This window comes from Panthera tigris, chromosome E3, assembly GCF_018350195.1.
Source record: "Panthera tigris isolate Pti1 chromosome E3, P.tigris_Pti1_mat1.1, whole genome shotgun sequence".
Lineage (NCBI taxonomy): Eukaryota > Metazoa > Chordata > Mammalia > Carnivora > Felidae > Panthera > Panthera tigris.
Genome location: NC_056675.1, coordinates 37,599,536 through 37,625,684, shown reverse-complemented (window position 1 = coordinate 37,625,684; position 26,149 = coordinate 37,599,536). Strand labels below are relative to the sequence as shown.

Sequence of the window (26,149 nt, the reverse complement as noted above, 5' to 3'; positions counted from 1 at the left end):
CATTAGCCTTCAGACCAGAAGCCTCAGCCCCAGTGGCTTGCTGTCTTGCTTAAGGGAGCGAGGGTATTTGCCTGCAGGGTGGGATGACCCTGAGCTCAAGCCAGGGGACTCCAGCCTGCAGACCGTGTGGGCAGATGCCATGGTGTAGAGACGGGTGAGACCAGGATCAGAGACAGTAAGGTGACCCTACAGTGCAGTGAAGTGGACTCATATCCCATCCAGGTCACAGCTAGGATCCCAGGGCTCGTCCACCTCCACACTGGATTCCCAAGTGGCTTATTGTCTTCTCTGGGCAGTCAGTGCGTCATAAGTGCTAAGACCCTGAGGACTCAAGCCCCTGCCCTTTGACCACTTCTAGCCCCACCCTCTTTCCCTTGAAGAAGGAAGCCAGGCAAGAGAGCAGAGGCCCAGGGCAGGGGAGTGAAAGGGCCAATTTAATGAGAAACTACAAACTGAGAGCAGCCATGATTCACAGTGACAGGAGGCCATGCAGTGGCAGTGCGAGACGAGGAGAGGGGCGGCGGGTACAGCGGTCCACGTGATCAAGTTCACAGACAAACCAGGAAATACAGTGTGGGCTCAGGCCCAGGGCAGGTGTCCACCAGGGCACTTCCGCCACGTGTGGCTGCTCCTTCCTCATCCCCAGCCTGTCCCAGTCCAGTGCCACAGCTGCTCCTGCTGCAGTACCTGCTGCTGAAACAAGCACAGTGACAGCAAGTCAGCCAGGAGAAGGGGCCCAGCGTCTACTGGGAAGAGGATCCATGAACGCACTGCAAATCTGAGCGTGTTTGCAAAGCGGTCCCCGTCCCCTCCAGTCCTGGCCGGGCTCCGCCAGCCCCTGGGCAAAGGTCTTGCCCACACACAGCAAGGATGGCAGATGGGCTAGGCTCCTGGGTGTTCCTTCTGGCACGAGCAAAGATGGGTTTGTGGAGGGGTGGCCAGAAAGGGAGCTGGGCAGGGGCCAGAGGCAAGTCCCTTCTTGGCAAGCGGGAGCCATAACTGCTTACCCCATTACCTGCAGGTGTGCTAACCTCTCTACCTTGCCCCAGGTGACTCCTGGGCACTTGGAAAAGGTGTTGAGTTTCTAAGTTCTGAGGGCCAGAGTCATTCCTTCTAATACTCATGCCCACTTCTGGCACCCCAAAACAGAGCCAGGCCTTATGTCCCTGTCCTGCTTGGGTCCACTCCCCCACTCTCGGCCCAGCAGATCAGAAATAACCGTGGCTACAGATACAGCCCCAGTGCAGGCCCCAGTTCTGCTCTGGCTGCTTTTGGTCCCAGGGAGAGTCAGGACCAAATCTATACTTTGTACAGAAGAGGAATGAGAGAGACCCCAGCAGGGAGACCGTGCGAGGAGACCCTTCCCAGTTTATCTTCCTCATCACAAACACCAAGCAAACCAGCAACATGCGGCTCAGTGCCATCCCCCTGCCACTCGCTGACCCTTGGCCTTAAATCCAACAGAATTCTTGCCGAAGAGTCAGATGCTCAGGGAAGGGCAAGCCAAAAAGGACAGGACTTCCAGGGGACCGGTGGAACGGCTTCCATCCCCAAGTGGGAGCGGGGAAGCGAGCCACTGAGCAAGGGGAGCAGAAGCACAGGGGGCCAGACTGACAGCAGGGAGTCCAGTCCCGGCTCCGTTAGCACAGGCGCTTGTAGGTGTAGATGTAGGCTTTGCAGCTGGGGCACGTGTGCGTCACGTCCTTGAAATCGTTGATGAGGCAAGGGATCAAGCAGCAGCCCAGATCACACCTGAATCAGAGACCGGGAAGGCACGGAGGTCAGAGGAGAAGGCACTGAGGGCACCGAGGGCACCCAAGCTTACTCCAGCCCCTACCCTCTAGGCGCCCACACCACCTACCCCATGAAGCAGCAGAAGAAGCCCAGCACGAAGTTCATCAGGCCAATCTCATAGGAGATCTTGGTGGTGATGGCCTGCTGGCAGTGGGGACATACCGTCTGTACAGGCGCACCTTCAAAGATCTCTCCCTGCAGCACCGTCACCGTGGTGGCGGCCCCTGAAGGAACTAGGACTGTGGCAGTGTGGCCCCCAGGGCCAGGATAGGGCCCTGGCGGATAGGGCCCTGGCGGATAGTAGCCCATGGGTGGGTGGGGGCCTGGAGGAGGGTAGAAACCTGAAATGGCACAGAAAACAGAACAAAGACATGGCTGGCTTGCCACCTGCCCCACGTGAGAGGTAAGCACAAGGCCCCAAGGACCCCAGGACACAAAATGAGGCCTCAGGGACCAGGTCCTGGGCCAAGGTGACCATGACAGTCTCCCAGCCCTTCCTGGTCCCGACCCTGTGAGCACCAGGACAGAGCAGCTACTTGGTCCAGCCAGACATGGCAGAGCTGGGAGAAGGCCTCATCTCTCCTTGGTCTCCACCTCATGTGTGTGCTCCCTGCCTCTGGCACAAAGGGGACGGGGCGCTGTGTCCCACAGGAGGGAAAGCCTTGCCGCACACCAGCCCAAGCCCCTCTCGCACACAGGGCTCTCCTTCCCACCAGCGTCAGATCCTGCACTGAAATACCTGGGGCCGCCTGTGCAAGAGCCCTGGTACTTTCTCCAGCCTGAGGAGTCCTTCTGGAGAACTGCTGGGTGAGCAGGAGCCCAGACCTCCACCAGACTCCACACCCTGGCAGGGAGAGGCCCCTGCAGCACCCATGAGTCAGTACCTCTCACAGGCCCGAGGAGCCTTCCCAGGAGCTAACCCTACCCCCAGCAGGAACCAGGGCTCACATGGTTTGCCCACAATACCTGCACAGCAGCGCCTTGCTCTAGGACACTTGTGCCCCACCCCCAACTGTCCACACCGAGAGGCACCCCCCCCCCCCCCGCCTTACTAGAGAACACACGGCAGGCAGACCACCTGCCTACACCAAAGGGTGGACGGCAGCCCAGATAACACACTGGGTGCCGGGCAGGGCAGACCCTGTGCTCCCCTATCCTACTTACCTGGAGGCATGTACGTGCCGTCTGCATTCATGTGCGGGGGGATGAAGCCGGGCTGAGGCATTGCGTGACCTGGTGGCTCATAGGGTGGGGGACCGATGTCTGCGGGGGGCATCGACATGCCTGGTGGGGGCTGCATCACAGCTGGGGAGGTGCGGCCTGGACAGAGAAGGGCAGGAAGAGGAAGCTCAGAGGGCAGTGGCTGCAGAGTCAGGCACCAGCTTCTAGGAGCTGGGACCCTCAGGGGCACTGAGCCCTACCTGGGGTAGGTGGGGCTCCACTCTTCTCCTCCAGAAGGGGGGCCGTGGGGCCTCCAGGATAAGGAGGGGGTGGCTCGTTGGACATCTCTGCTGCTTCTCCTGGGCCTGGAACAAAAACCCAGACGTGAACCAAGCTCCCAGCCTCTGCATGCTGGTCAGGCATCGTCCTGTGACCGTCCTCGGAGCCCAAGCACACAGCCTCCCGTGAGTGCTCCCACAGGTGTGCCCTGCCCTTGCAGCTCGAGTCTATTTTACTCCTCCACGTAAATCTCCGTGCTCTGGGTGGGGACAGGGCTTATGGACTAGGACTAATTCCTTCAGGAAAGGGGTTTGGAGTCAGTGGGCTCCCTCTAGGCCCTGGAGATGCCCCACCATTGCCAAGGATATGCCAGGCCCAAAGCCACCATCCTGCACCATCACCTATGCTCCTGCATCTGAGCCAGAGGGCAAAGGTGCCCTGTGAGGGCAGAACATGGTAAGGCAGACCCTCCCTCCCTCCCTCCCTCCCTCCCTCCCTCCCTCCCTCACGGCAGCAGGCTGCCTCCGTGCCGGAGCACTGCGTGGCTTGCCTGTGGGAGAGGATCTGGGAGACTTGTTACCTCGAATCCCAGGCACTCAGAAGGGGAAGCAGGAGAGGCTCCTTCCACTGCCACGCAGACACGCAGGCCTCTGGGGAGCTGTTGGGGGGTGGGCGGGGGAGAACAGGCAGGTCTCAGCCACACCCCCTCCCCCATTCGGGGCTGGTTCCGCCCCTCCCAGCACAGCACCCTCCCACTTGCCCACCCACTCAGGTCCCCTTCCTCTCCGCTGCTGGTCCCAAGTCCCTCCCCAGCAGGCTCAGACTGGCCCCCACAGACCCACAGCCACTGCAGGAAGAAATGAGAACAGGCGTCTCCCTACTCCCCAGCTCTCACCGCCGCTGTGCATGCGGCACAGAGGCCCTTGTGCTTGTTGAGGACGGGTAGGAAAGAAGATGCAGAGTCAAACATTTCCCTCACTTCTTTCCCTCCCAAGGCTCCCTGAGCACCTGCTGCTGGGCCCTGGGGAGAAACGGGAAACCTGGGGCCTTCCTGCCCTGGGTTGGCATCCTGTCTCCTTCAGCAAGGCCCCTCCTTTTCACTGTGCCCAGCATAGAAGGCTAGAAATTAGCATTTTGAAGTAGGCCTTCATGTTTTTTTAAGTGAAATAAAATAATAGGAACTAACTCTAAACAGGACAGAGAGACATGCAGTGAAACCATCTCTGTCCTAGAGGCCCACGAGTGAAGTTCAGAGCCACATGGGGATGAAGGGCCCCAGACGACCCTACAGGGGCAGAGGGGGCCTGGAGCCTCGTTAAATTTCACACATCAGTGGCAGGGCCTGAGAGACCAAGTCGAAGCAGCAAAAGAAATAAAATGGATATCAGTAAAATTAAAAGCTTGGGTTTCAAGGGCACCACCAAGAAAGTGGAGAGACTGCACACGGCACAGATTTTTACACATCCTCTACCTGCTAGAGAACTTGTATTTACAATATCTATATAAAGAACTCTAACTCATTAACAAAAAAACCCAATTAAAAAGTGGCAAAGGATCTGAATACACATTTCTCCAAAGATAAAAACAAATGTTCAATGAGTACATGAGAAGCTGAACACCTAGCCAAAAGGAAATGCAAGTCAAAACCACAATGAGGTACCATTTCTTGTTACCACAACGAGAAAGTAACAAGTATTATGTAGAGAAACTGGAACCCCCACACTGCTGGGGGTGGGGCACACGAAAGCACAGCACCTTTACACTGCCTGGTGGTTCTTCAAAAGGTTAATACAGTTAATTACCACATGACCCAGGTGATTCCCCTCCCAGGTGTGTATACAGGAGAACGGGGAAAACACACAGAAACTTGTACACAAATGTTCACAGCAGCATTCTTCATAGTAGCCAAAAAACGTACGCAACTGACAGCATCCAACCACTGATAGGTCGATAGCCCAACTGTACATGTGCTGATGTGTGCCCACAGTGGAATGCTACAACCTGGATGAACCTGGAAAACAGGCCGCTCAGTGAAAGAGACCGGACACAAAAGGCTACATACGGTGTGATTCCTCACATCCAGAACCGGCCAATCCAGACACAGGAATCATATTCATGGGTGTCAGGGCTTAGGAGGTGGGGGTGGGCAGAGAGTGATGAATACGGAGTTTCCTTTTGGTTTCCTTGCCAACACTGGTAGCAATGATGGTTGCAAAACATATTAAAAACCAGTGAATTGGGGCGCCTGGGTAGCTCAGTCGGTTAAGCCTGACTCTGGATTTCAGCTCAGATCATGATCTCACAGTTCTAGAGTTCAAGCCCCGATCAGGCTCCACACTGACAATGCAGAGCCTGCTTAGGGTTATTTCTCTCTCCCTCTCTCTACCCCTCCCCAGCTCAAGCTTGTGCTCTCTCAAAATAAAGAAAATTTTAAAAATACAAGAGTGAAGCTCACACATTAAATGGGGAAATCATATATTTGATTATGTCAATAAAACATTAAAAAAAAATTGCCCGATCTCACGCAGCCAGTCTCTCTGTATATCCCTGCCTGTCTAATGCAGTCACCCATATTTTTATATAGTTGCTGGTGTGACGGTTTTAATATGTGTCACGTGTATTTTCTCCATCTTACAAGACACCACGACCATCAATTTTAATATTCCCTAAAATGGGCCCATCACGGTTTACCAACCCTTATTAAGGCATTTAGAAGGCTTCTTGTTACTTTCAGAAAAAAAAAAAAAAAAAGAGAGAGCGACACAGAAAACCTTTGGCTAACACTCTTTCATTTTCTTGGGTTACTTCCTTTGGTCAAACCTGCCAGAAGTGAAATTATTAGGTCCAAGGGTATGGCCACTTTGTGCTTTTTGGGAAGGATGATGGCAACTTACAGTACAAACTTTGGATACTACTGTTAATTGCTAATTTGTAATGTTAAAATGACAACTTGGTTACTTACTTCTTTGACCACTATGAAGCAGAACATCTCCCAAGAGTTTATATATTATGACCTGTTCTTTTGAGTTGCTACTTTTTTTTTTTAATTTTTTTTTTTACATTTATTTATTTTTGAGACAGAGAGAGAGCATGAACAGGGGAGGGTCAGAGAAAGAGGGAGACACAGAATCTGAAACAGGCTCCAGGCTCTGAGCTGTCAGCACAGAGCCTGATGCGGGGCTCGAATCCACAGGCTGTGAGATCATGACCTGAGCCGAAGTCGGACGCTCAACCGACTGAGCTACCCAGGAGCCCCACTGAGTTGCTACTTCTAATAATCCTTTAAAGACATGGAAACCAAGAAATGATGGGGACTTATCCAAGGTCATGTGGCATATAAGAGGAGGAGGAGACTTATCTGAGGTCACATGGCATATAAGAGGTAGAGTCGAGTCTAGGACCCTGGCACGACTCTCCCACCAACCAACCCTGCCTGCAGGAGAATTTCAATAGTGCACGGTCAAGAAAGGGAGGCCACAGAGTCTCTAAAGGGCATCACACGAGGTCCGCTTAGGCAGGACTGGAATGTGTGTGCTGGGCCTGGGGATCCTTACCAGCCCACCAGGCGCCCTCCCGACGGCAGGAAAAGGCAGCTTTCCTTAAGAGACTTGACTTGCGTCGGCGGAACACTCTGTATTACACTAAGTCTCTCTGATATGGGCCAATACCTGCCTTAAACTCCTATCCTACAACCATCTGGGATGCCCGAGGTGGCACCACTGTCTATCTCCAGGTCCCAGCTCACCAGGGACCCAGCCAGGAAGAAGAGCTTCTCGGGTGCTGGGAGAGAGGAACCAGTCTGGGTCTTCCAGGCACCCCCGTGTCCCGGGGCCACATGCATACTGTGCCACCTCTGAAGACACAAGAGTGGCCTGCCTTTTCACCATCTAGATCTAATTCCATGGTTTCTGAGAGCACGAGATTCTGCTTCTGGAATTCCACCGTCATAATGATGGCACGAGCCCGCCACACAGGGCAAGGCCCTCCCCTGGTACCCACCCGACTGAGTCAACTGCTGTTCCTAGAGCAGGCACAGCTGCCAGCCACATGGACACCTGCAGTGTGCACAGGGACACTGCCACTCGGGCCACAGACCATACCACCACCTGCCTCCATGCCTCCCTTGCACAGCAGGGCTCTATTGCTCCCCTGTCTCACCCCTACTCCCTCCCCTCCCCTCTACATCCAAACCGAACCATCCTCCAGCTGCCTTCTGGAACTGACCTGTGGCAGAGACTGGGGTAGGCCCCTTCGGTATGGAAAAAGGTTTCTGAAAAACGGATCATCAACTTTTCTGGAATTCAATCTCCACCCCCCAGCACCTCCCAATATAAAACCAATGTGCATGCCACAAAACTGCATCATGTGAGGTGTAATAAAAACTGTAAGACTGCTATGATCTTAAAAAAAAAAAAAACCAACCCACATGTCCAAAAGCACAACAGTTTTCCAATAAAAATGCACACTGCTCAAATTAAGCTACAAATGCAAACGTGTAATCTGAGATCACACCCTGGTCGGAGCATGTATCACCAGAGGCTAGGGAAGGCCGCCAGACCCCGTCCCCGTCGGTTTGCAGTTCCCAACAGAAGAGGGAGGTCTGGGGGCCAGGGGTCCTGGGAGCTCAGTGAAGTCAACATGCAGTCCTGGAAACCCAAGACTGGCCTCTCAGTCTCCCAGTTCGGTCCCCAGCAGCGCACGGGTGTGAGGGCAGAGAGACGGGGCACCCAGGACACCAGGACTCCATACGGGAGCAGAGGTGCCCTCCGTGAGCCAAAGCACATCACACAAGAAGGGTGATTCTTTTTGTTGTTAAGTTTGTTTATCTGAGACAGAGCGAGTGAGCAGGGGAGAGGCAGAGAGGAAGGGAGAGACTCCCAAACAGGCTCTGTGCTGTCAGCGTGGAGCCAGATGCGGAGCTCAATCTCACAAACCGTGAGATCATGACCTGAGCTGAAACCAAGAGTCAGACGCTTAACCAACTGAGCCACCTAGGTGCCCCCCAAAAAGGACAATTCTTAAACGAAGTGGTCATGTCACAGAGTCACAGTGCAGGCACCCCAGTCAGGGGCACGCCCCATGCAGGCTTCAAGGGCAGTGTACTCCAGGAACACAGACCCCCCCACACCTTGCACAACCTCAGAAGTCCAAGAGATGTTCCTGAGTGAGGACCTGGTGAGGCAGTTTCTGGACACTCCCGGGGTGCTTGCTACGGGTGCTAACCTGTCCGCCTCAGTCCCACGGGGCAGCCCTCCTAACACCCCCACCTTGAGAAAGTAAGCACGCTCCTGTCATACCTAGGGTCACACATCCTTACAATCACAGTGTCAGGTGTTTTCAATGGCTTCTCTTTAGCCTTCAGTTCCTGTTTCCCTGTTTTCCAGTGAAGGTCTAGGGACACTGAGGGATTTCCCACTTAGTCCTGGATGAAAGTGATGCCCCAGCCCCAACAGCTCCTACTTTACAAGCCAATGACCCTTGGGAAACAGAACTGCTTTCCAGAGGCTGAAACTAAGCAGGATCTGGAAATGTGTGCAGGGTGGAGGTTAGGTTACTGGTTGGCACCTGGTCACAGGAGCCTCGAGTCAAAATGACAGAGGACATCAGTGTCCCCTTGACTGCATTTTCAGGATTGAGGCTGCCCTGGAAGTAACAGTCCTGACCTTGGCTGGGGGAGGGAGGCAGCTTGGGCCAGGTGGCTCATGAATTAGAAGGCTCAAGACTCCTGAGAAGGTGCTGTGGACTGTAAGATACACCTTGTGCCTGCAGCACCCCCCATGCTGTCCACTGTGATTCTTTGCACACTCATTTCCTTGAGATTGTCAAGAAAACCCTTAGAACGGAAAGGGCCATGGCCTGCCACAGGACAGTAAGGCCCTGGGGAGCTGAGGACAGATTCAGTAGAGTCCCAAAGGACGGGGGCGGTATGCCCAGGAGAGAGGTCCCGAGTGGTCGCTGGCAAGAGACGCATGGGCAGGCCTGCACGTGCTCCTTGGCCCACTGAGAGACAGGATGGGGCCACCTGAGGCCCAGCCTGGCCTCCACACCCACAATCAACATAGGCTAGGACCCACTGTGTGTCCACGTAGAATGGAATTACTCAAGTCACCCTAAACTGAGATGAAAGCCACCTCCACGTCTGTCTGTCTGTGGACCTACGGCTGGCCTGTCTCTGCCGTGATCTCACTTTCCCAAGGGCAGCAGGTGCTAAGGCTTCTGGGGGGACGGCATGGATCTCCCGGGCACAGAGCCAGGCCCCTTCTGCAAAGCTGCCCACAGCTTCCCTCAGCCCCGTGGAGTCCTGAGTGCCACCTGCTGGACCAGCAGCCACTGGAGCCTGGCCCCACTTGGCACTCAGCGCAAGCCCACTGCAGAATACAAACTTCTGCCCTGCACCCCAAGGTGGGTTCCACCCTAAGCCGTACCACAGAGAATAATCAGGCCTAATGCCCATGGACAGGTTCTTGCTTCTCCTCTGATGAGCTGGAGGGGCCAAGTGAGGCTTCCCCAGGTGTGAGGAAAGAAATGATGTCCTGAGGTGCCTGCTAGGGGCTTTAGGCTGTGGGGCCATGAAACCAAGCAAAACTGTCTTACTGCCTCACCACCCCTGCTCCCACCCCACCAATCCCAGGCCCTGTCTGCATCCAACACAATACTTTAAGCAGATGAGGAACGGGATAGCTCCAAGGACAGGACACGGTTCCAATGTGGGGGCAGGAAGGCAAGAACCCAAGACCCCACCCCCTTCTCCCATTCACAGCACGGCAAGGATCTGCCTCATGTCAGTCACCGGTTAACGGGAAAACAGGGCATACATGGAGAGTGTGGAGGTCTGGAGTCAGCCCTGGCCTTGAAGCCGGTGGCCCTGAGCGAGTCACAGACCCTCTGTGAGCTTCGGTCTTCCTGGGACTAGAACCCCTGCCTCCTGACCAGGCTGCGTGAACAGTGGTAATGACACGTGCCTGGCAGACTCACTGTGCAGGGGAGCAGAGCCCTTTAGGGTCAAAACACACGTCTGCTGGGGGGAACAATAAGGCTCTGGAATCAGACAGCGGTGAAGGTGGCAGAGCTCTTTCAACATACTAAAACCACTGAACTGGGCACTTTATCTTTATTTTAGAGAGAGCCTGCAATCGGGGGAGAGTGGCAGAGGGAGAGAGAGCATCTTAAGCAGACTCCACGCTCAGCATGGAGCCTGACTTGAGGCGCGATCCCACGATCCTGGGATCATGACCTGAGCCGAAATCAAGAGCTGGACATTCAACCAACTGAGCCATCCAGGCACCCCAGACTGTTTACTTTAAAAGGGTGGATTGGATGGCATGTGAATTATAATTACATACCCCAAAAGCAAAACCCACCCAGGTGTAGCTATCTGTCTCTGCGTGTGCACCGTTATAAACCAAAGAGACAGAGAAGAAACACCCAGACCAAGATCATCGTCTCTGGGGTTGAAGTCTGGCAGTCACGGTCAAGAGAGGTGAGACTTCTTTCATTACACACATGCGCAAGCACACACACATCTATTAAACAAAGAGGTATCTGTATTATTTGCTTGGCTAAAATCTTGAAAAGGATACACTTTTAGGACACAGCAGCAATGGGCAGCTTTGGTCCCTGGTGACACAGAGGAGGCGTTTCACCTCCTGGTGCACCGATTTCAGCTGCTTTCCTCTGTCCCCTCACATCACAGGGAGGAGTTACAAGCACAAGACCTCGGGGCCCTGGGAAATGCCTCTGAGCTCCACTGTGCTCCCAACTGTTCACCCTTTGCTGCAGAAGGTGCTGCTGATCCAAGGCGGGCTTCCCACGGGAGCTGGGTGGACCCGGGCCCAGGCCCACAGGACACACTCCTGCAGACCTGAACCATCCCCCGCACACCGCCAAGAGCTACCCAGCCCTGCCCCCACAGGACCCCAGACCCAGGGCAGGGACAGAATGCCTGGTGCAAAGACCCATCTCTGCATGAGAGGGCTCTCCTGGAGGACGGAGGAGGGGCACAGGGGGAGGAGGCAGAGACACAGGCGGAGGACAGTGCCCAGAAGGAGGAATTTGTGGCCTCAGTCTCCCCAGGGGCCTGCAAGAGCAGTTCTCTAATGTTCTGAGTCTCGGGACTCCCTCACACTCAATTACTGAGGACTCCAAAAAGGTTTTGTTTTTGTGGTCTACCAATACTTGCCATACTAGAAATGAAAAATGAGGACTTTTTACAAGTATTTATTAATTCATTAAAAAACAATAAATGCATTACATGTCAACATAAATAGTTAAAATAACTACCTTCGCAAACAACTACCTTCCTAAACAACTGTAATGAGACAACTGGCATTGTTTTACATGTCTGGAATCCTTTTTTTTTTTTTTTTTTAATTTTTTTTTTCAACGTTTTTAATTTATTTTTGGGACAGAGAGAGACAGAGCATGAACGGGGGAGGGGCAGAGAGAGAGGGAGACACAGAATCGGAAACAGGCTCCAGGCTCTGAGCCATCAGCCCAGAGCCTGACGCGGGGCTCGAACTCACGGACCGCGAGATCGTGACCTGGCTGAAGTCGGACGCTTAACCGACTGCGCCACCCAGGTGCCCCTGGAATCCTTTTTAATTTCTGGCCTACGAGAAGTCTGCTGGGTTCTCTTGTCTGCCTCTCCCTCCAGTCGGCTGTGCTATGTTGTTTTGGTTGAAGTACTAAAGAACATCCAGCTTCCCACAGATAAGTATCTGGAAATGGGAGGGGCATTTGAATAGTCCTTTCAGATCCGTAATTGTGGACATTCTTTCATACCACAGCCAAACCTGACAAGTGGTACCTTCTCAAAGGTTAGCTACAATATGGAATCTGAATCCTTAGGGAATTTTTCCCATGCCTGTTAACAATTCGTTCTTCTACTCTGCATTTTGAATGGCTCTTTTACACGTGCATGGCTTCTAACGGCACGCGTGGCTCATCTGGAAAACACGGAACCCCAATTACGTAGAGCTAACAGCGCTGACACACCTTACGATACGTAGCATTCCCCACACTCAAATCACACCGTTAACACCTCCAATCTCATCAGAAGAGTCTGTAACTAATGGGAAACTGTCAAGCTCACAGTGGCAGATACAAGTTTCCCATAATTCTAACTTCCCCTTGAAAGTTCATTTTATCACTGGCCACAAACAGAAGAACAAATTTATCACTGGCGACAATTCTAAAAACAGAGGGCAATTGTTTTCCTTGAAGTAGCGGGCTCACTGTTCATTTTGAAGAAAATGCCCACTAAATCTCCAAGCCTAGGTAACCATGGTTTGTATATCAGTCGTTCTTTTAAGGAAACGTGGAGCACCACGAAAAAGCTAGTTCAGCTCACAAGTCAAATGACTATACATGTGCTTCTTCCTGGGGCATCTATCATACTTGGTGTGTGCATTGATCTGTCACATGTTTCATCGTGTAGAATGTTAAAAAGATGTGTACTCGAGGGTCAGGATTATTTAATAAAATTAATCATTTTTACTGCTTTCTCTCGTAGGAGTTGTGGGTGTGGTGAACAGAATCCCAACAGCAGTTTGGTGTCCTCGCTGCTTTTGCACCACAAAAGCAAAGCCAGCACGCTGAGAAGGGCGATGCCACGTCTTAGCGTCACTGGATTTGTGACCGTCAGATTCCCGGAAGCCTCCAGGAGACCGCACGCATCACCGCTTGAGTACTGCTGGGCTAGGGGAGCCCGCAGACTGGAAGGGGCTCCACGGCCAGGGAGAGCTGGGAGAGCCGGAGTGGCCGAGCCGGTGAGCCCGCCCCGCCCAGGGACGTGGGCTTTCCAGAAAGCATCTGACCAGCTCACACCGGCTGACCACTTTCCAGCTGTGTGACCTCACCGTGTCTCAGATTCCAGAGTTTGTAAATAGAGGAAAGCATGCCTACCTCGGGGGGTTGGAGCAAGGTTTAAGGTCAACGGTGTGTGCAGTAGCTCAGGACCTAGCACAGAACACCGAATAATGGCACCTATTATCATCGTTCACTCTGAACAACCTGCAACAGGCAAGAAAAGGAAACAGGCACCAAGGCCTCTGCCACGCAGCTCCTGCCCCTACAACTGTGGGGGTCCCGGTGTGTGCTCCCCACAGGATCCTGGGGTGACTCGGAATCTCTGCCACACAGCTCCTGCCCCTACAACTGCGGGGGTCCCGGTGTATGCTCCCCACAGGATCCTGGGGTGTCTCAGAATCAAACCCTCTCTGAGTAGCTCAGTCCCGCAGAGTTCCTTGGTGACAGAGCCAAGTTGAGGCCACTTGCTCCGTGGGACTCCTGAAGAGATGCTACGTACGAGGTACCAGACGGCTGCTCCCAAAGGGCCCACCTTCACAGGCAGTGACACCCCTGGAAAGGGTGCTCAGCCCGGACACTCTGGGCATCTGCCTGAAAGCCCGGGGCAGGGCGGCCGGGCGGCAGCAGCTGCGGGACCTTTCTGAAGGCGGGCTGGCCTGCGCACTGCCCCCCTCTGGAGGAACCACCTTCCCGGCAGCAGTGGCACTAGGAAGCCAGCTGGCCCCAGAGGGGCTCCTCTGTCCCCAGGATGCATGTTCCAGGTACCTGGCTTGGAGCAGGACTTTGGGATTTGTTGGGGAAACTCAGCTTTCCAAGTTGCCCGCAGCCTCCCACGTGCTGGACAGACGGGCACCCGCTGCCCAGGAAGGTTAGAGGCCCGGGGTACACAAGCCAAACACCCTCTCGGTGTCCAAGAGCCACCCAGAAAAGGGGGAAGGAGAGCCCGCTCTGCCCCCTGCTGAACCCCCTCACAGGAGGCCCAGCCCACACGTGAGTGCATCATCCCAACCTTACCTGCCCTCCCTGGAGGCTGTGTGAGAACTGAGACATGGATGTGGAGAAGCCACGGAAGGACCAGGCCAACGGGAGGTGTCACTGACTGGGGGACTTACTTGCCAGGGACGGTCACAGACTTCCGGGGCAACAACATGCACCGTTCTGTTATCCCAAGCCCCCCCCGGGCTGGGCTTAACAGTCTGTGTGATCACCACTTCACAGAGGTCCTTGCAGGGTGGGACGGTGCTTCTTCTGGGAGTAACCAACTGTCGGTTCACAACAGTAGTTGTGTAGCATGTAGGAAGTGACAGCACAGTCCCTGCCTTCCAGAAGCTCACAATCGACCAGGGGAAGACAGGCATTAAATAACCACACCAAACGCCAAACCTAATTACAAAGTGTGCAGTGTAGTCTAGGGGACTTTGAAAGCACAGAAAAACTGGACACGTTCTGGGGGTCAGGGAGTGGCTCTCCGAGCAAGCCAGGAGGAGGTGGAGTTAATGAGACCAGCAGGCCAAGGAGGGGATGGGAGCAGCGGCTGGACGGGGAGTGACAGGTGAAGGACAGAGGCCACACCGCTGTGGGTGGCCAGGTCCCAGCCTGGAGCCCGTTCAAGCTGCACGGCCACAGGGGGCTGCTCTGCCGGAGCACACAGACCGTGGACCCCCATGGGGGAGCTGCACCAACAGGCAGGGTCAAGGGCCGGGAAGCCCACAGCACCTCCACAGCAGCGCCCTGGCCTCTTCTTTCCTGGCCTGTGATCCTAAATGGTGCCCCGCATCCCCAACCACTCAGTCTTCAGGAACAAAGATGTCAAGTTTCTTTCTCAACCAGCAATAAAGTTTTGAGAGCACAGGGTTCAATGGCATCCTGCCCACTATGACAGACTGTAGGACCTTGGACAAGTTACTGAATCTCTCTGAGCCTCAGTTTCCTTACGTGGACCACCACACTCCATTTTTATTCAAGGCAACAACGTCTTAGCTAAGATACTCCCAAGCCTTTTGTCCAGTCCCCTGTGACCACATGACTACACTCTGGCCAGTGAGTCATAGAGTAGTGATGTAAAGACTGGCAGGAAGGTGCTAGAGGGGAGCCACCTTTCGTCCTCCTGCCCTCCTGTCCGCTGCCTGGAATATGGATGCAGCAGCTCCCAGAGCCATGCTTGACCACGAGGTGACCCTGGGCATGGAAGCCACACCAAAGACACGTGACGGTGCCCAGTCCGTGGAAGACCAGAGACACCAGAGACACCACGCAGGCACTGAGATTACCACTTCTCATCTCTTCCGTGTGAGAAAGAAACAAACTTGCTTTAAGTTGGTTTCTTTGGGTTTCCAAGTAAATGCAGCCAGACCTAATTCCAGTAATCAAAGAGAAACAGAAGTGCTAGTTTTCCAGCAATTCTCATACTACAGTTGGAAATTACTCATGACTGGTAAATTTCAAGTTGATTATTCTCAAGGAAGGAATACAAGTGTCATTAAAAGTATACAGTGCTGGGGTGCCTGGGTGGCTCAGTCGGTTGAGCATCCGACTTTGGCTCAGGTCATGATCTCACAGTTGATGGGTTCAAACCCCACGTCTGGCTCTGTGCTGACAGTTCAGAGCCTGGAGCCTGCTGTGGATTCTGTGTCTCTCTCCCTCTCTCCCTCTCTGCCCCTCCCCTGCTCATGCTCTGTCTCTCTCTCTCTGTCTCTCAAAAATAAATAAATGTTAAAAAAATTAAAAAAAAAAAGTGTACAGTGCTAGGGGCACCTGAGTGGCTCTGTCAGTTAACCATCTGACTTGGGGTCAGGTCATGATGTCACGGTTCGTGGGTTCAAGCCCCGCGTCGGGCTCTGCGCTGACAGCTCAGACCCTGGAGCCCGCTTCAGACTCTGTGTCTCCCTCTCTCTCTGCCCCTCCCTGGCTCATGCGTGCGCTCGCTCTCTCTCAAAAAGTAAACATTAAAAATGCTTTAAAAGAAGGTACAGTGCTAGTTAGGCTGAAGGTATGTCGACAAGTGGTCCATAGATGAAAAGCTCCCATCGTGGACTTCCCATGGACTTGGCTTTCTCTAGCCTCCGCACAGGTTCACCAAGCAGGCCCTTGAGCTGCCAAGTTCTAGCCCCAGAGGGCCTGGGAAATCCTGCCTGTGGCCCATTTCCATTGTTCTTACCGATGGAGGCGGGATGAGAGACAATCCTTCCCTCAGATAGCATCGCTGGTGGCTGCTAACGACGTATTTTTACACGTGAATAGGGGCTTATCTGATGCCAGGGGAATTCTAAATATTCAAAACAAGCTAAAGACACGGAAAGGACCAGAAAGCAGATCTGGTTTTCCCATCTGCCTCTCTCATCCCACCCAGCCTGCACGCTCCTCCCTGATCACGATCACCACGTCAAACAGCTAGTACATCAGCCCAAGCCAATGGCCCCACGAGCCATCACCGGTGCCCTTTCACAGGGAGGCCTGCGCCCTCAAGTCCCAGGTTGAGCTGAAAGGACAGAATCCTCACCCGGTGCCCGGGCGCCAGACCCCACACCAGCCGTCTGGTCCCCCAGCTTTCTCATGTGTAACATGGCAGCAGCAGCCCCTGCCCCCGCAGACGTGTGCAGAGGCATAAATGAGGCTGGGAGGAGCACACAGCTCAGAGCCTGTCACACGGTGCTCAACGCAAATTCTTGCTCATGTCACTTGTATTTATGGAGCCGCAAGCAGAGCATGAGAAGTCCACAATTAAAAGAGAGAAAATACACTGGTTGCTCTTAGAAGCATAATCAAAAGGCAGACAGATAGGACTCAAAGAATGGGTCTAAACTAAAAAGCAGTAAGATCTCCAGGAGCTGTGACGATGACAACGGTAAGAACTGTACAATTTACATCATGCTGAATTCTTGTCAAAGCCTCAGCAAACCACTCTGAGTCCCCGAGTGTCAGGAGCACGCGGGCCACAGCAGAGCAGGTTAGTAGGGCTTGTCTGGAGGACAATTTTGCTACCTCTTCATTCTATTTGACTAATTCCATTTCAAAGCACTTGTCCTAGAGATAAGTGAACACGTGAGCAAAGAGTCACATGCAAAGTGTTTGTATGTATCAACATCTTGTGTTCCACCAAAGGGACTGGTTACCCACGTGGTTTATCCATACAGCATATTTTTCGCCCCAGAACATGATACAGACCCATTTCAGAGGTGGAAAGGTTGTCTTTTTTTTTTTTTTAAGTTTTTAATGTTTATTTTTGAGAGAAAGAGAGAGGAAGACAGAGTATGAGCGGGGGAGGAGCAGAGAGAGAGGGAGACACAGAATCCAATGCGGGCTCCAGACTGAGCTGTCAGCACAGAGCAGAGCTCAAACCAAGAACTGTGAGATCATGACCTGAGCCGAAGTCGGATGCTTAACCAACTGAGCCACCCAGGCGCCCTGTGATTCTACTTTAAAGATATATATTTACATACAAATTACACACCAAATGTGAAGAATTGTTTTCTCTAGGTAATAAGATTTTGGATCACTTGTTTATAAACAAACACACATACTGAAAGTTTTACCTGTAGTTTCTAATTTTTCTAGGATAAGCGGCTCCTTTGACTGGTTCCTTCCCAAAAAGGCTCATAAATGTAGGCATATTCCTCCTCAATCCTGAAAGATACCTCCAATTGTAATCGAATTTTGCCTACAGGAAAAGCAATAGTCCAAGAAGCACACCCGAGGACTGTCGATTTCCCAGCTCTCCTCTCAGAAGCGGTGTGACGGTCTTCACGCTGGTCCCATAAGAGTCTGCTAGCAGGAGCCAGTTCTCTGGACCAGGGCACCTTGCGTCCTCCAGTAAAACTGAGGGTCCGGACCCGTAAGCTGGAACATAAAGGCTATCCAAGGGAGTTCTAACCTCAGAGACCCTGCCTGGGGAGCCAGCAGGTCACATGGCAGAGGAGGGCAGGAAGAAAAGCCCAAAGGACGCATGTAAAACCGAGACGGACAAGGTTACTGGGCTCGCCTGAGGCCAGCAGCTGGGGCAGGCGCTGGTAGTGCAGGCCAGGCCTCTGACCTGTGGTCCAGCATCTCCTCCGCCTTCAAAGGTGCCCCCCAGCAGGATGGGCCTCCGGAGCCTGACAGAGGATGAGGAGGAAACGCAGACCAGAGGAGGAGGAGGATGGAACGGGGGTGGAAAACAGACAGAGCCGCAGCCCCCAATGAATAAACCAGTCATCTGCACCTGTCGGACAGGCAGGGCTTGTGAACTAAAGGGCCAGCTAATTTTAGAAGCAGGAAGAATCTACAGAACCATTACTTAGACAACCATGAAGCCCTGAAAAGAAAGAATCCTTACCTCTGCCTGCACTGAGCTGACACAAAGCAGTCTTTGCATTGACTCCATTTTAATCAGTTATCTCAGATCAAGACATACCATTCTGATCCATGTAAAAGCACGAGGCCCTACGTGCAACCAAGCCACATGGCCACGACAGTCACGGCCACCCGGCTGTTAGAATCTTACTTCAGACACAAATGACTACAGCGTCGTTGCTGGCCCAGCAGGGGAGCTTAACTAGACCTTATCCAGGTCTCCCTGCCCAGGCAGTGAGGAAGTACTCGTACATCATTTACATCCTTCCTGTTCCAGGGCATTCTCCCAATTATCTTAAACAAAGCACAGCTGGGTGCAGAACAGGAGTTGCAACAACCTCACCAGTGCCAGTGTGACATGCTGCTAGAGGTCGTCTGGATGGCACCAAGTGAAAAAAAGCCAAAACCAGTCGACATGTTGCAGATGAGTAATTCTTCCTGGAGACCACTGCAATGGTTGGATGTTGTCAGAGACAAGCATCTGAGGAGCACACAGTAAGAAGCTATGTTGCAGGATCAATGGAAAAAGCTGAGAAACCAGAACAGTCCAGGGATACGCTCTCCAGTTGAAGCGTGCCAGTCAGGCGGGGCTGGCGTCCACGACGACATGATGTCCACAAAGGTGAAAGGGAAGAGTGGGAACAAAAGTGCTCCGCACGTGAGTGAGGAATACACCTAACCCGTATTTTGAATTACCTTACAAGAAATAGTATATGGAAGGTTAACGAAATTCCTATCACTGTCAACGGACATCTGGCCCAAAGAGTTTACTCATGCCACTTGGGACAGAAGAACTATTTTCGATCTTCTCCTTGGGAAAATGGGAGCTCACACTATATCTGGAGTTGCCTTATTTACGGCCATGTGCATACTTCTCTATCAGTCACACATCTAGAGACCACCTTTCAGGCGAGAAAGACCAGAGATCACAAAGTCCAGAGTCTCAGCTGACATTCGTTACTCTTCAAACATCACCTAAACACCCACCAGAGGCAGGGGGCAGTGCCGCAGCCAGTGACGGGCAAGGACAGGCAGCACCCACCCCCCCGGCTGCTCTCGCACTGCGAGCCGGCCCAGCTTCTCGGAGAGGGGTCCGGCCTCGTGCCCGACGTGCATTCAACGCACCGGTCTCAGCCCAGTCTCTTTTCTCACACGTACTCAAAAGTATGCTCCAGTGGATCCCACACTCCCACAGAGGGCTGCGCACACGGGAATGCCGCCATGAGTTTACAGGGATTTCACTCACCCAGAACTGAAAGAGAAAACAACTCAAGTGAGCTGACCAGTCCCCCCGCTTTTCCCTCAGTGAAGGCCGGGCTGGGGAGGACCAGAACGTGGGAGCCCGCGCGGCCTCGTCAGGAGCCCAGTTCCTGCAAGCCTCTGAGCTCACAGACAACTCAAGGCCTCTGCAGGGCAGGTGGACCATGAGGTGTCTGCTCCACCAGCCGACTTTAGAACCCAGCCACTGAATGTTCAGTTGGGAATTCAGCTCTGTATTCAACAATGTATTACCTGTACTTCACAGAGCACCAGGGCACACGCAGACCATGGTCCCTACACCTCAGGACTTTACCAGCCCTTACAAAGACAGGACAGCTGAAATGCAGACACACTCTACAACTTTCTTCAATACATAAACACCCAGCACACCTATAAGCCAGGCACTACCTACGCCCTGAAGATGGGGAAAGACATGTCTTAACAGACCTTACGTTTGGGGGGAGATAGAACACAGAAACAGGTAAAGATTACAGTTGTCAGACAGTGATGCATGCCATGGAGGCACACGGAGCAGGGAAGGAAGTGCTACAGGGATGCAATTTTTAAACAGGGAGGGTTTCTCAGAGTGGGCAGCCCTCAGGCCAAAGATGGGACAGGCCACGTGCACAGCTGTGCAAAGAAGGTCCAAGCAAAGAGGGTTAAGTGCAGAGACCTGGAGTGTGCCCACACCACGCTGGGGGCTGGGGAGCGTGGGTGCCAGGAGAGTGGGAGGAGCTGAGGGCAGAGAGACCGGCCCTCGGGGGGAGGCAGGCCAGGTCCTCAGGCAGCTAGAGGAAATCCACTTTTATTCCAAGTGAGATGGAGGGCTTGGGAAATCAGGTTGTACGTTTGTCCCACGGCTCTCTACTTCCTGCACGATGCCTGGTGTACTAATGTGGGTCCCCAAAGTCCTGACATCAACAGGGGGCTGCTAGAGGTTGGGAACCCTTAGCACTCAGCCCCCACCTCTAGGAGGTATGCCTTATTTTTGGCCAGTTTGAGTGGGGCCACAGAGAATTGGGACAGGCAAAGCAGGTAAATGCACACAGAAATACACATAACCACAGCTTGTCTACACAGGACAGAAACTGAGGCCTGAGCCTCAGACAGCAGAGAATGCCCCAAGAGTCCAAGAGGTGAGAAGGGGTCCGAGGGGGCCTTCCAGCCTGGAGCAGTGAGGAACTCTCCCAGGACCGGCAAGGGCCAGCGTTACCAGCACAGCTGTCACTATCTAAGTCTGTCTTTTCTTTCTTTCAAGGGACTTAGATTCTTGACTCCTTAATTCAGCCAACATTTCATGGGCCCCTCCATGGAGGTCACTCATCTTGTGGTCCCCGCCCTCAGGGAGCTGCACATCCTGCGACCAAGCTAGCTCACACTCAGGAAGAATTTGCAAAAGATACTGAGCAAAACCCAGATGAGAACCCAGGACAGCAGGTGCTCCCGGTGAGAAGGGGCTTCTGTGGGTCAGGGCACTGGAGAGGCTTCAGGCCATGTGGGCCCTGCAGGAAGGAGGGTGGGGATTCCAGGCCTGGGACACCAGAGTCACCACGAGCAGAGGGGAAACAGAACACTAGGGTCAAGGGCTCAGCTTCCCCAGCAGAACCAGCAGCTCCCGGATAGCACAGACAGGGTCTGGGGCCAATATCTCCACAGCTGGGAAGCACGTCAAATACTGGCCGCCTCGGTGGATAAGTAATGCAGCCTGGCTGGGACTCTGGGCAGGGGCTCTTCCCCATCCCATAGGCCCTATGTCATTAGCAGTGCCCCAGTCCCCAAGACGGATGTCTGAGAGGTGTTCCAGACTCTTTTCTGGCCCTGCTCTGGCAAGCCCTGCCAATGTCATGGTTCAGAAAGGTCTGAGATCCACTTTCTCACCTACTGGTCAAGGTCTAAGGGGGAAGAGTCTAGACCTGGCCCCCTGTTCCCTGTCTCTCCACTGCACTCTACTGCAGCCACCCAGATTGCAATGTGCTCTTCTCCAAACAAAGCAAACCCCACCCCTATGAAAGGACCGTACCCAGAACCCTCCCTCAACCTCCACACACCTCCCCGGACCCCTTGCCTTCCCTGTGACTCCCTTCACACTTTACTCACCTCCCAACCAGAGCAACTGGGGGGGGGGGGGGCTCTCCCACTTGGGTCCCCACAGGCCTAGCCCAGTCCCTGGCATGGGTATACAAAATAAGCGAGTCCGTGAGGGTTGAGGTCAGCCTAATCAGGTTTCCTGTGCTATTCCTGGCCCAAATGCCCACCACCCACAGCCACGGGGCCAGAACACAGCCGTAGCAGAGATAGAGTCCCTGATTTCCTGATGAAAGCGCCTTTGTTTATGGTCAAAAATCCAAAAGACCCCTCTTCTAGAGTCACAGGCAATGCCCTAGAGCACTTTTCACTATGAGGCGAGGACAGCCCATGTTCCCCTCAGCATCACCCCCTTCAGCCCTGCTGTGCCAGTATCTGGCCATCTTCCGAATCATTCCTCAGCTGTGAGACGCAACACAGGTGAGGACGCTGCCAGGTGGGCCCAAAGCAGGTACAAAGAGAACTCCCTGCAAACACAGCTGCATTCGCTGCTGCCTCCCCAGCCTCTAAGACCTTTGCCCTTAATACTGATTAGGACTGTGACAAGTTTCACTTCCTCCCGGAGTAACAGAGGGTTCGAATTCTCCCCAAACCCCACCCCGGACACACCTTCAGCCCTCTCTACCTCCTCTGCCTTCCCTGGCCTCTACTTCTCCTTCAAGGGAAAACAAAGACTTTGGAAAAGATGTGAATTCAGACTGAATCAACACTTATTGGACACATCATGTATCCAGCACATCCCCAGTTTTTACTGGACCTTCATGAGAACTCGTGGTAAGAATCAGTGGTGCTGGGGCTCCCAGTGGCCAGACCACAAAGGGGACACGAAGGGGCTCATAGTACCCATGGATAAGGAGCACCAAAATGACGATGACAAACGCTTTCTGGAAAATTGATCCGACATTCCCAAAAAACATCACAACCACTTCTATGGAAGCAATCAGGTAACTGGACTTCCTTACCCTGCACTGCATGGCTCTGTGCTGGTTTTAGTTCGTCTGCCATGAGGGGACACTAATCTTTTAGTGAGAACAGACACAGGTCTATCTCACCTGGGTGTTGCTTTTCACCTATCACAGATGTAGCAAGTGAGGTTCTGGGAGGGCAAATGCCCGGTCACACAGCTTGGAAGCGACAGAAGTGCCCCCAGCACGGTCTGCCGAGTCTAGACAGTACTGGCCCCAGAACCCCACCATTGTCACCAGAACCTGATGACTCACAGAGCAGGAGAGGTGCTTGGTCTGCAGGCTCAAGAGCAACCAGACCTGCCTCTCCCTGGGTGGGCTGCCCTCTCCGGGGAGAGGCTTTGCCACAGGCCCAGGCCCAGCGCCCCTCTCCTCTGCAGCACTGAATTGCAATGCAGTATTCCCATCTCCTGGGGAGACGTGCCTGGGAGAGTCCCGACTGCAAGGATGAGAAGCCGGAAGCCGTCTGTAGGGTTCTAGAAACTGGCACGCTCCCCCTCTGTACACTCCATTTCCAAGTCCCTTTGTGGAGGCATAATAAACCTCACGCCACCCCTGTGAGCCTGGCTCTCCTCTCTCCTCCCCACTGAGGGCCAACATTAGCTGCTGAGCTCCCCCTGCATGCTGCCTTCCCACCAGCGTGACCGCTTCCATTCATGTAAGGACACAGACATCAATATAAGGTGCCGTGACTCTAACCGCCACAGTCCCCTGTGTCCTACATGGATAAAAAGATGTGCATGCCCTTTGAATGGTGTTTCTGAAACTGGAGACAAATTTCCACAGGACTGGTCACTTCTCTCCCTCTCAGACAACCAGAAAGGATTAAGGGTTGGTGTTTGTGGCTACAGAACAAAGTACTCAGCCCAGGGGACTCAAAGCTTGTCAACTGGGCTATGCAGCGCTGTTCCCTTGGAGCTTTAGAAAATACACCAAACAGGCAGGCTCAAACCAAGCAAGCTTACTCTGTGAAGAGCAGAGACAGAATATTCAGGCTGACAACCTATCACTATGGCTGGCATGATATGCCGGAGCAATCTATTAGGATACATTTCATTCGTGGCCCCTCAAAACAGTTTTGGTCCCTGACATATTACCCTACATCCCACACTCCATGTTTCTGTTCTTAGTGATTTTGGAGCCATGGGCCGCTGTTTTCCAAGTCTTTGTAAGAGCACGTGTAAAGTTCTTTCCTGGTTCCACAGGCCCATCCTATGGAAAAACCTCGAAACTCCTTCAGCTCCTCAGGGGTGGGAGACAGAGAGATAAACCTTCAACACCCAGGGCTTCTGTTAGTTAAAAAACAACATGCAAGATTCTACGACTCTATTATATACGTGTTTAACTATTTGGGAGGGACACAGACTGATGTCCACACTGACTTTGATATACATAAACAAACAAGGTGGCCTGTTGGTTAGATTTGTGATAAAATCCAATAAAATATTCTAAATTTTAGGTGGTGGCCTATGGGCATTCAGCGTAAAGTTCTCCCAACTTTTAGGTATCTTTCAAAATCTTCATAATTAAATGTGGGAATTGAGGGCAAGGCAGAGCTGGCACACCTCCTCCCACCCAACTCCTAAGTCAGCCTGGAGATAAGAAACAAAGTGCCAAGGAGAGAGATCACACTTATCCTGGCACTGGCCGCCTTGCAGGAGGGACCAGGTTACATACAAACCTGGTATAAATGCTCTGCCCCAGGACCTCCGTCCTTCACTTTGATAAAGCTTCTCAACCCCAAATGTGACTGAGAATTAGCTGGGGAGCTTATTAAACAGTCCTGGGCACATCCCATAACTGCTGAATCAGAACCCGGGGGAGGGGGGGCTGCCCCCAGGAACCAACCCTTTTAACAAAGGCCCTGCCCTGGTGATTCTGAGGCAAAGGATCTCAAACCCACACAGGAGAAACTCAGAGTCGCTAGCTCCTTACCTGACACCTGTTGAGAAGCCTCCTGGGAACATTTAGAGGAAAACAGAAACGCATACCCACGAACAAGTGCCCAAAGCCGGGCCAGAAAAAGCTGCGAGAGTTCAACTACACCGAGGTCCTCGACGGCACGAAGCCGGGCTCAAAGCCAGGCCAGGTCACTGCCTCCGGCCGGGCGCGGACGCCGAGACCTACAGACGTCGGCGAGCGGGGACGGGCGGGGGAGGGAGAGGCGCGCGGGCCCCTCGGGCCTGCCAAGGTCACCGAGGAGCTCAGCAGGGGCTTCCGTCACAAGGACCCTGCCCCCGACCCCCTTTCCTCGAGGACACAGCCGCCGCGGAAAGCCGGAGACGGTATTTCCCCGACCTTCCCTACAGGGGATGTGCGAGAGGTGATGAGCGAGCAGGACCCCGAAGAGCGGGCCGGCAGCCCCCAGGGCACCGGGCCCCGGCGCCCGCCCGGGCCTGGCGAAGCTGGAACCACAGCCCCGCGGGGAGCCGGCCAACCCAGCGACGGTGCGACGTCAAAACCCCGAGGGCCGCTCTGGATCGCATCAGCTCCCGCTGCGCCGCCCCCGGGGACCCTTTACCTCGGGAGGCCGGGCGCCCGAGGCCGAGCGAACGCCGAAACAGGCCGGGGTCCAGGCGCTGGGAGGACGAGACCCTCAGCCCCGCGGGGCTTTGCGCGCACGCCGCCCCCCGCCCGCCCAAAGGTCTCTGGGAGATGTAGTCCGTCTGTGCGCCTGAGGCGCGCTCCGCGGGCCGGGGAGACCACAGTGCCCGACATGCACCGCGCAGGCGCCGCAGGCGGGGGCTGGGGGCTCCGCGGTCCGAGGTCATCCCCCCTCCCCCCGGGGGCCGCAAGCGCCCAGCCCTGCTCCTGGGGGAGGCTCCCTGGGAAGCTGTCTCCAGTAGCCGAGGCGACTCACCGACCCCGCGGCACCCGCTGCGGCCGCAGCAGCAGGAACGGCCACCTCCGCAGCTCGCCGTCGCGCGTCTGTCAGAAGGAGGCGGGTAGGCTTTGGAGCAGGGCGTCACGGTGAGAGGCGGAGCCATGAGGTCAGCGCGGGGGCGGGGCTTCTGGCAACACGTGACGATCCCTGGTGAAGTCAGGGTGAGCAGAGGCGCTTCGGCGAAGGCTGGACACGTGGGAGGGCCGGGGTAGATGTGTCCAGCGAAAGAGGAGCCGGAAGCTGAGGGAAGGACCCAATTAGCGCTCCCTCCCACCTTCCGGGCACCAGGGCATCGGTCCAAGCAAGGTGCACCTTCCTTCCATTATTTAGTCAACAAATGCTTATTGAGAGGAGGTGCTGTGAGTTCTGCAAATGTGCGCAGAATGGGAGAAGCTTTAGGTGCCTGGGGTGGAGGGGCCAAGCTGAGGTCAGTTAAGGCAACATTCTGCCCTATTTTAGCTCTCATACCGTGAAGTCGTGTCTTTGTGTATGTTTAGTACCACGTCTTTTGCCTTCTTGCGCTTTTTGTTGATTTTCCTGTTTAAAATGGTGTCTGAGCATAGCCCCAAAGCACTGTCCAGTGTTC

The 26,149-nt window shown here is 53.9% G+C and overlaps 1 protein-coding gene across 8 annotated transcripts; it reads right to left on the bottom strand.

The window, feature by feature from the left end:
* Window positions 1-412: 412 nt before the first annotated feature.
* Window positions 413-25,815, bottom strand: CDIP1 (cell death inducing p53 target 1). 8 transcript variants are annotated; one of them, XM_042972312.1, is made up of 7 exons: window positions 25,540-25,815; window positions 3,815-3,892; window positions 3,216-3,320; window positions 2,959-3,114; window positions 1,862-2,135; window positions 1,616-1,752; window positions 413-693 (listed from the first exon to the last, which is right to left on the bottom strand). In XM_042972312.1, exons 3-6 carry the CDS (start codon window positions 3,298-3,300, stop codon window positions 1,641-1,643), a joined length of 627 nt encoding a protein of 208 aa, XP_042828246.1. In that variant the 5' UTR covers window positions 3,301-3,320; window positions 3,815-3,892; window positions 25,540-25,815; the 3' UTR covers window positions 413-693; window positions 1,616-1,640. The 8 variants fall into 8 exon arrangements, with proteins under 8 accessions (XP_042828246.1, XP_042828245.1, XP_042828243.1 ...); XM_042972311.1 differs by having other exon boundaries at window positions 413-690; window positions 25,540-25,814; XM_042972309.1 differs by lacking the exon at window positions 25,540-25,815 and adding exons at window positions 17,574-17,664; window positions 25,201-25,457 and having other exon boundaries at window positions 413-1,752.
* Between the last annotated feature and the right edge of the window lie 334 nt (window positions 25,816-26,149).

Excerpts from the sequence above, each read along its gene's own strand:
- CDIP1 (XM_042972312.1), bottom strand. The coding sequence starts at position 3,300 with ATGTCCAACGAGCCACCCCCTCCTTATCCTGGAGGCCCCACGGCCCCC. Across the intron at positions 3,115-3,215 it reads TGGAGCCCCACCTACCCCAG|GCCGCACCTCCCCAGCTGTG; the intron begins GTAGGGCTCAGT and ends TTCTCTGTCCAG. Across the intron at positions 1,753-1,861 it reads TTCTTCTGCTGCTTCATGGG|GTGTGATCTGGGCTGCTGCT; the intron begins GTAGGTGGTGTG and ends TCTCTGATTCAG.